This window comes from Gavia stellata, chromosome 15, assembly GCF_030936135.1.
Source record: "Gavia stellata isolate bGavSte3 chromosome 15, bGavSte3.hap2, whole genome shotgun sequence".
NCBI classification, from domain to species: Eukaryota; Metazoa; Chordata; class Aves; order Gaviiformes; family Gaviidae; genus Gavia; species Gavia stellata.
In genome coordinates, this window is record NC_082608.1 from 22,634,556 (window position 1) to 22,644,084 (window position 9,529).

The 9,529-nt window shown below is 56.6% G+C and overlaps 1 protein-coding gene across 1 annotated transcript; it reads right to left on the reverse strand.

Annotated features, from left to right (window-relative positions):
• Positions 1-4,695: 4,695 nt before the first annotated feature.
• Positions 4,696-7,548, reverse strand: NOB1 (NIN1 (RPN12) binding protein 1 homolog). The gene is made up of 9 exons (XM_059824899.1): positions 7,486-7,548; positions 7,273-7,405; positions 7,003-7,136; positions 6,813-6,931; positions 6,570-6,660; positions 6,257-6,430; positions 5,819-5,916; positions 5,531-5,675; positions 4,696-5,278 (listed from the first exon to the last, which is right to left on the reverse strand). Exons 1-9 carry the CDS (start codon positions 7,546-7,548, stop codon positions 5,009-5,011), a joined length of 1,227 nt encoding a protein of 408 aa, XP_059680882.1. The 3' UTR covers positions 4,696-5,008.
• Positions 7,549-9,529: the final 1,981 nt, after the last annotated feature.

The following is a 9,529-nucleotide window of genomic DNA, read 5'->3' on the forward strand; positions in this document are numbered from 1 at the left end:
ATAGAAGATATTCCTAGGTGAAAAACGGAAAGACTGCAGAGCTGCATTGCTGGGATGGGTTTTCTGTATCGTGTTTTTTCCGCTGCTCGAGCTCGCTCTTAAAGAACCGTTACATCTGATCCTCCATACTAAACGTGGGCTATACTCTCCGGCTGTATATGTCTCTGCAGCAGCCGTGGCCGCTCTCTGCACAGCATCCATGGTGCCTGGAGGTTTACAGAGCAGCGATTTCTTGGCACAGGTTAAAATCTGGGGAGACCTACCTGCTAGCCACCAGGCCTGACTTATGCATACATTCTCTTGTCCGCTTACACACTGTGTCTGTCTATATATATTAAAAATTATATGAATAACACATAATACACAGTTATTAGCTAAACATCTCCTCTGGCAGGAAGTTCCTGGTGCTCTGTGCTTCATTAGCAAGTCCACTTTTTGTTATTAATTGCCTCTTCGCTGTCTGGTCGTTCAGCAGTTTATTCAAGCCAAATGCTTTGCTATTATTTTAACATAAAAATAGTTCAAGAAATAATTTCAGCCTTGCTGTTTCAAAGTGGATGTTTACTCACTATCCATTTTATTATAATTACTTTTAATTACTGACAGGGTGGTTACTTTCTGTTTAGTTTTAAGATAGAATAAAGCATGAACAGTTAAGCGTTTGTTACTTTGGCAGGCTTTTTTACTGGAAATACTGAGTCTGGGCAGCTGTATCAGTGGACATTCCCCTAATTTAGATAAGTTGAACTTTGGGGTTTTTTTTTTTAAAGCTTCTGTTGTGATTTTTGATTTAGTATATAGTTTATAAAAAGAAAACTTGTCTGAATAGATTTTTCTACTCTCTTACTACCTTTCCAGAGTCCTCAAAAGAACACCAAACAAGTCAGAAGCTTGCGTTTGTCTTAAAACGTAGGTTAAATCACTACTTGAGGAGCAGGGAAGGTGATTTGTTAGAAAGCAAAAGCAAAAAGGTTGTTACCGGGCTAAAAAAGCTACATGTAGTTTCCCCCGGGGGCGGTGTGTGTGCGGGCATGCACGTGCACATTCATTGAAAGTTAGAAAAGAATTTTCAGGTTTTGAATCTTGTGCCTCTGTGTGGCAAAAACTGTTGGGTCACTTCTTCAGGGTAACTGCAGGAGAGGAGTACAAGGGACTGCGGACATTGATCGGAGCGATAGAGCGAGGAGAATGAAGTGCTTTGCGTGCTCCGAGCTATGAGTTGTGGGTGGAAGGCGAGAAGAAGAAATAGTGATCACTGGCGACTTCTCGTTAGCGGAAAATGTGTTTTCAAGGAATAGGGGTGTTTTGCGTTCCAGAGGACGGGTGGCAGCTCCGTTATTTAAGAAGCTAAAAGGAAACTGGTGCTGAGATGCTTTGTTTGTTTGCGGTTTTTGTCTTAATTTGGAGTAGTCTTTTGGGATAGATTGTGCGAGTTTCATGTTCGTGTTCAGACCAATTACGCCGTTGCGTGTGACAGTAGCCGCCTGAGCCTGCAAACAGGCGCGTCTGTCCATGCGCGCTGCAGGCTGGGGGCCGTGCGTGGAGGGTCCCCACTGGACGTGGGATAAATGTTATTTGGATAGGAGGAAAAATACAGCAGCAGACGAACTCCTGTGAAAGTGTACTCGTGCAATCCTCCGGTTGCGTGTGGGGCTCTGAGGGGTTGCACCGGAGGAGAGGCTTTTCCTTTCTTACGATCTGTATAGGTATGTAAATACGCAATGCCTGTATATTCTAGGGTTATATATATGTATATAGAGGAATCATATCTATTATATATAAATAATTAGTAGACATGCATATAATACTGTTATATTTACATTTTTATAAGCCTGAAATAATATTACTTTTCCTTAGTATGAGGTTATTTACCAAGGGTTTTGTGGAAATTCATTAATAGTTGTATGAACACCTTTCAGTACTGTACATGTGGCGCTGTTAGTAATGTTGCTCCGGAAACTTGCTCTGCTTGTGAACATCGCTAATATCCATGGCTTTGAACCAGCCGCGCACTTTTGTATTTTTATATATTTTTATTAACTGGTGCAGATGTGTTAGCAAAGCGGTAGAACTGCCAGCCTTGTTGAGAGCCTGCCCGCTGGATGGGCTCAGGAAACGCGGCGGCACAGGCTTTCTGCATCCGCGTGCTCCCCTGCCGCCTTTCCTCCAGTGACTCCTGACTTAGGGACCTTTTCCGTTCTCCGTTTCCCAGCAGCTTATGCCGGTAGGGAATAGCGGTGGCTGTGTTGCTCCTGAGGAGCTGGACTGACACCAGCAGCGCTCTCCCAGTGGGGTTATTAATCATTCTTGCATAGCAAAGCATCCCGGCTGCCACTCAGCTGGGTTGGTTTGGATCGGGAAGGTGAAGCTTAATCTGTCATTCCTCTTCTTTTCAGTCTCATAAAGGCAGGTATGTTTGATTTTTTTTTTTTTAACTGACATACTGCAACAGTCACTATCTAGAAAACTCTCTCCTTGAAAGCTGGTGAAAGCGTTCCTTGGTTTCCAGCCGTGAGGAGCCCTGCCCCGACTTGTACTGATTTCTTACAGATTGTGTGAGAAATTAAACTCTAAAAGAAATCCAGATTGTAAAATCAGTAGCACATCTCCTGTCCACCATGACTCTTCATGCCAAATCAGGCGTGTTCCACCGCAGTGTGGCATGAAGCTGGTCGATGGACATTATTGTCCTGGTGCAGGCTTTCTCAACGCACCTCCGCCAAAGCAAATGTCCTTATTTCTTCTCTTTGAGCCATCAGTTTGCAGGTCTAATCTCTGCTGCTTCCAGAGATAGAGAGCTGCTGTAATTTTTGCTGTTACAGTTCATGAAATTGCCCCGTAACATTCAAGTGTACTGGGACAAGGGTGAGGAATCTGAGGATTGGATTGTGCAGGTGCTTGTTTTAGACTCCAAAACTCCGACACCCAGCAGCAGCCCACTGTAAAATATTCCAGTTGTGTTCCAGGATTCGGATTCGCGGAGGGTCCTGTGTTCCGATCACATAAACGGCCTTCACTTCTTTTCAGTCCCTGGAACTGCCCCTCTGCGAGTCAGGGAAGGTCTGGCCCCAGTGTCCCTCGTGCAGGTGGGAGCGCGGCTGTCCCGGAGGTCGGGATAACGGCGCTGGGGGGAAGCTCCCTTTCGAAAGGAGAGAGGGCGGCATTTCTGGGTGTTGCAGAACTGGGAACACGTTTCAGCCTCCTGCTTAAGCAGACAACAGTATTCCTGAAGCTTTTTGTATTCTGGACACTATTTGAAATGAGGTGATTTGAAATACTTACGTTTGAGCTCGTTATTAATGAGTAAGCTCCAAAAACCTTCAGAGCAGAGCTTTCTACCTCTGTTACTAGCTGCATCTTGAAGTGGTTTACCCGCCTTTCTGCCATGTGTTCCTGGAGCGCACTGATCGACTGCTGAGCTGCCTCTTCCACTGTCCTGCAATGTGAAAGTAGCACCAGATATTCCTTTGTGCATTTCTGTGTATATGGCTTTCGTAGTTGGGATTTTCAAAGCACTGATACCCGGTGTTTTCAGTTTGTTCTATGAGGGGATATTTCATTTGCATCTATGTTTTTAGCTATCCTGTGATAACTTGTTGAATATTAAAAAATAAAAATATTTTGCTTCTATTGGGACATTTGTATACTCGCAACTATATTTCTGTAAACAGCTGCAGTCAAGAATAAAACAAAGTTTTCATTTTGCAGTGTAAAGTCTTGTGGTTTTTTCGAGGGCATCTTCTCTCTGCCGGGAGAAAGCATCCATTCTTCAGTACAGAATAAACCCTCCTGGGAACCATACGGTGCTCGCGTCGGGAAATACTGGGAAGGCAGGAGCCTGTGCTGAGTTGTGCCTGTGGTGTATCCCACTGGAGCTGTTGTGTGAAAAAAGGTGCTGTGTTGTGCATGCACTTTTAAAAATACTGCAATGTTTCTTCCTGATTTCGTGGTGGTAAGTCCAAAGTTGCCATCTATACTACCATCTTTGCTACCCAAACCCCAGCCTGCAAATTACAGAGCATTCAAAGAGATTGTTTTCATAGAGGGACCTGGGGGAGATGCAGAGCTCTCCCCCCAGACAGTCTGGGGGCTGTTCTGCCCGAGGGAGGCGATGCCAGAAGTCCGAAGCAGAGATGAGTGGAATGAACTGCCTCTCCAGAAGAACTGGCACAGGCCCACTTTATCTGCATCTTTAGTGTATTCATGCTAAAACTGACCTGGGGTTGCTGAGGCTCAGGTGCGTGTTCCCCTTCCTCCGGGGATGTAACCAGCAGCCAGAATCAGCAATTTTGTAACTTTCAAAAATTAAAACAGGGGTTAAGAAGAAACACTGCAATTAAGCTGAGAGCCAGGCAGAACGCTTTACTGTGAAAGATTTAAGCAGAGTCCTACGAAAGGATTTCTCCCGGTGCTTCCCCAACACCTTCCCCTTCAGTCCTGCGCCCACCGCCCTGGGCATCACCCACTGCCAGGGTCAGACGTGCCTGTGCTGCAGGGGGGCAAACGCAACCCACTTTGCCCCTCTGGAGCTGCCAGCCCTCATTATCCACCCCCCTCGTTAGTGCCATTGTGGTGCTATGGAACAAAAGAAAACACCCTGAGAAACCCTCCCCAGCTTCCTCTTCCTCTCGAGGCTCAGAGGAAGGCACGCCCCAGCCCATGAGCAGCCACAGAAATGAGACTGAGCCACAGCGCTGCAGGTTTTGTGTTTATTAGCAACGAAGCCATTGCCTGGGGGTCCTGGGGGCCAAGCAGGGGAGCCACGGCCTCGCCCAGCTCCCCTGGTTCTGGCAGGCTATCCCGGGTCAGAGCCTCCCCAAACCCGACGGCTGTCACCCCCAGTCCTGGCTGCTCTTCAGGCACCAGGGAAGCGTGGAAGGAAAGGCCGGGCCCCTGCCCAGGGCGGCTGCCTTCGGAAGGATGCTGGGAGAGGACTCACCCTCCCTGAGCAGTCAGGCGTCGGGCAGCAACACGCAACGCACCAGCTGCAGGGGCCCCGTCCCACTCTTCACCTCCTCTTCACAAACTTCTTTGTCACGGCATTGGGGTTCAGGCGTCTCCTGCCAGCACCCAGGGCCGCATCCCGGATTTGCAAATTGGCTGCGCGGCTGTAGATGTCATTTTCTGCAAAGGGCGAGACCCCGGCGATGTAGTCGGGGTCGAAGACGTTGGTCTTCTGCCTGGCCTTGCGGGACAGCCGCTGCTGCGGGAAGGGCTGGTCTTCCACCAGATGAGGGTTGTTTGCGTGCTTCCCTCCTTTTGGGGCTGGCAGTGGGTACTGCCAAGAGAAAAGCAGTCGTTGAACTCGCTGCATGGGGCAACTCTTGCTCAAAGAGACTTGAAGATGACTGCCGACCTCTAGAGAAGAACTGAGCAAATGAACCCCGAAAGCCCCATGGTCAAATGGAACATCTGGAGGATGATCACAGCTTTGCTTTGGCTCCCACCTGGCAACGGTTCCCTCCGACCCGCTGGCCACAGGCCAGGCCCTTGTCCCAGCAGTAGCTGCCCAGCACCTGATGCTACTCACCCTGAGCCCCCGGGGGTTCAGCACCTTGGGGTTGCGGGAGAAATGCATGTGGAGGCTCCCGTCATCGCTGACGCTCACTGCGACCTTCTTCAGGGTCTTGTTACCGCAGTGGGGACAGAAAACCTTGGTCATGTCCGAAGTGGTCCTGCAAGACAGGGACAGAGGGGGTTTACTGCTCCCTGGGCCGTGGAATCCAGGCTTAGCCCACGAGCAGGATCATCCATCCAGCCCCAGCGAGCACCGCACGCCCATGCCGAGGGCAGCGCCGCTCTGCGCACACACGCTCACTTGAAGCAGCCGTGGCAGCGGAGGATGTAGCTCCTGGCCTGGCGGATCAGCATGCCGTTCACCGCCAGCACGTGGAGGCCCATCTGCAGCAGCACGTTCTGCAACGAGGAGGGAGAAAGCAGGATGCCGTGAGCTGGGACTGCCAGGAGGGGTCTGTCAGCCCAGGCAGCGAGAGGCCGATGGAAGCCACGCCAAGGGACTTCGCAGAGGCCTCGGCAACAGAGAGAACTGGCTGCTTTTAAGATAAAAGGAGCTGTCACAAAGCTGGTCTCATCCTGTCCAGGGGACTCGGCAACACGCTCCTCTGTCTCGGTGTGCTGGTTTAACCAGATGTTTGAGTAATTTGAGAACCTGCCCCTCAGCCCACCCCACCAGTGCCCCGTGCTCCTGAGCCCGAGGCTGGAGCCGGTCCCGTGCAGGGCAGCATCCAGCACCCACCTGCATGGCAAAGTCAGTGGTGACGCAGCCGACCTGGACACCAACAGGAGCAGTGTCACAGTGCCCTGTGTCCTGCTGGGCCTGCTTGAGGTTGCTGGGTGTTATCCAACCCTCGTCATCACTCTCCTCGTCCTCCTCTTCCTCAGCACTGGCCCCATCCTCAGAGCTCTGGTGCTCCTCAGTGGTCTCTGGGCTAACGGAGACGGCCTGAGCTTTCTGGGGTGGAGAAGACAGGCAGCTATGACACATGCCATGCTCCTGGTCAGAAGCCAGGGAAGCAAGGACAACGAGGAGAGGAGGCTCTGTGTCTCACCAGCAGCTCCTGCAGCTCCTCCTCGATGCTGGGCAGGGGGGCTCGCCAGTAGAGAAAGGAGCTGAACTCGTCGCTCTCAGATGGGACTGTGCTCCTCTCGGGGCTGGGCTGACGCTGGCCTTTCTCCGGGCGCTTGTGCTGTGGGGAGGGGACACAGGACAGGGGGTCCCTTGCCCGCCGCTGCCTGGGGGCTCTGTGGGGGCTGCATCCCCTCCCCATGGCCTGGAGGGCACCGTCCCCAGCTCCGTCCCCAGCTCCGTGCTTTGGGGCGACGCGTCCCTGTCCCTTACCTTGGTGGGCAAGTGGAAGCCGGCGAGGTGCAGGGGGGCCTCGGGGTGCCGCGGGGTGGAGCTGAGCTGCACCTGGGGAGGCAGCGCGGCGGGTCGGCGGGGCTCCCCGGGGACGAGGCCCCATCCCCGCCGGTGGGCCCTACCTTGTCCTGGGGCTCCCAGCGGAGGCAGCCGGGGCCGTCGGTCTCGGCCTGCAGCTGGCAGGTGAGGGCGAGCACCTGCAGGTCGGCGGCCGAGAGGCTGGGGTAGTCCCCGGTCTTCTTGGAGAAGTCGGTCACTGCGGGGCGGGGAGGAAGGGACGGGCCGGGAGCCGTCGGGCCGGGCCGGGCCTCGCTGGGCCGCAGGGAGCCGGGCGGGCCGGGCCTCCCCGAGGCGCAGCGGCCGGGGCCGGGCCGCAGGGATGCGGTACTCACCGAGGCGCAGGATGTCGGGCCGCGGGCGGCGGAGGCGCAGCTCGCAGGGCAGCGCGGCGAGGCGGCGGCGCGTCGGCCTGTCGCGGATCTCGGCCAGCACCTCGGGCACGGTGTACAGGTTCTGTGCGATGTCCTGCGGGCAGCGCCGTCAGACCGGCCCGGTGTCCCCCGGCCCCCCCGGCCCCCCCGGCCCCCCCGGCTCCCCCCCGGTACCTGCAGCGGGGCGGCACTGAGGAAAGCGCCGGTGTCGGCCACGACGTGCGCCACGCGCGCCATGTCCGCGCGCCCCATGGCCCCCGCCGCCACCCGTAGCCGCCGCGCTGCCCGCTGGGAGCTGTAGTCCGCGCGGGGCAGGCCGGGAACGGCAGCGCCGCGGCCCGCGTGACCGCTTCCGGGCGGCGCGGTCAGGTGACGGGCTGGTGTCACATGACGGCGGGTGCTGGAGCCGGAAGCCGGAGCGGAGCGGTTGCCGGTAACTCGGCTGGCGGGACGGGACGGGACGGGACGGGACGGGACGGGACGGGACGAGACGAGACGAGACGGGACGAGACGAGGTCGGGGCTCCCGGTGCGGCCCGCCCGGCCCGGCCTCCCAGGTGCGCCCGCCCGGTGGGGCGCTGGGAGCTGCTCGGCCGCGGGCTCTGCCCGCCCCGGGGCGGTACCGGCCCGGCGAGGTGAGGCCCGGTCTGGGGCGGTGGGGCCTGCGGGGAGGGCTGTCCCGGCCGCCGCCTCCCCTTCACGGTGCCCCCGGGGCGGCGGGCGCGGCCCGCGCGGAGCCCGGCCGTGGCGGGGACGTTCTGCCCCGTCTCGCCCTCCCCGGCGGCCGTCGCTGCCCGGCCCGGTTCTGTGCGGGGCAGGACGCGGCCCGGACCCGGCGGCGGTGGGCGGGGGTGCCCGGCTCCCGGGACTGCTGCCTCGGCCCTGCCACCGCTCTGCGGCCCCGCGGGTGAGCCCTGCGTTAGCAGAACGGCGGCAGGGCTGCCCGCTTCCCCGGGGGCCGAGGCTGGGGCGTCGGCAGCGGGAGCCCCGGGGGAGGCCTCGGTCTTGGGAAGAGGGAAACCCGCGCGTGGGTGTCGGTGAGGGAGGGCCCCAGGCCCGCACCGGTTACAGGCCGACCCTGCAGAGGGTGTAAGCAGTAAATGGAGCGTGCGGGAGAGGAAGAAGGCCGATCGGAGAGGAAAGCTGTGCCTGGGGGATGGCGCTGAACACAGCGGGGTTTCGAGAGCCGAGAGGTATTTAACGTGGCCAGGGAAGTTAGAGCAAGCGACGGTGAAATGGAGTAGAATCGGGAAGAGAGAAAAGGGGAAAAAGAATCAAGATTTAAAAGGAAAAAGGATAAACGCAGCCCAGACAGGCAGGGTCTCTGCCCTCATCTTATGCGGCAGGGTGCAGTGAGGAAACGGGCGGCCGGTCTGGCCCGGGGTCCTCTTCTGCTGTGGGGTGCTCAGGCGAGTCTGCGGGTGCGGGGCAGACGCGTCGCAGCGGCTCTGGTCTGGGGTGCGGCGGGAATGGGGGAGAGCGGTAGGGCTGCGAGGGGCCTTGTGTGCCGAGCGAGGGCTGGGAAGTGGAAATGCCTCCGTAACAGGTAACGCTCGGTGGCTAACAAACGCCCAATTGCCTTCTCTGGCGGAGCTGGCAGAGGGCGGCAGGGCCGGCGAGGCTGGCATCGCCACGGGGGGCGGCTGGAGAAGAGCAAAAGCAGCACCAGTGACCGCGAGGCAGGGCTGGGGATCCGGAGTCCCCGCTGCAGGGGAGCGAGCCTTGGGTCTTACCACAATAACCTTGGGGGCGCGGGTCACTAGCCTCAGCGTGAGAGGCCCTGAAGGACAAGTTCGCTGGTCGGTCTAGCCCAGGGGCTGGTCACGGGCTGGCGCAGGAGGTGCTGCTTAGGAGGGGCACATGCGCCTGGCTGTTTTCTGTGGGCCTGCTTAATGGTGCTAATGAAATAAGTGGTGATGCGGAGCTAGGGAGTCATAACAAACACGAGGAATAACAATATCCTGAGGGAAGGCCGGAGTGATGTGTGGGCCGGGACAATTGGAGTAGGAGTAACTGTAGTAATGGGAAGTGCAATTAGTCTCGTGAAAGACCTCCCTCCATAAGTCAGCTCTCCCCCACTTGTGAGGGGGAGGAGATCGGCATGTGTTAGCGAGCCTCCAGCCACCGGCTGATAGAGCCAGGACAGCAGCAAGTCTGGTACCAAATGAGGTTTTCCAGGCAGAGGTGGGGATTGTACAAGGCACCGGCCAGGTCTCGGC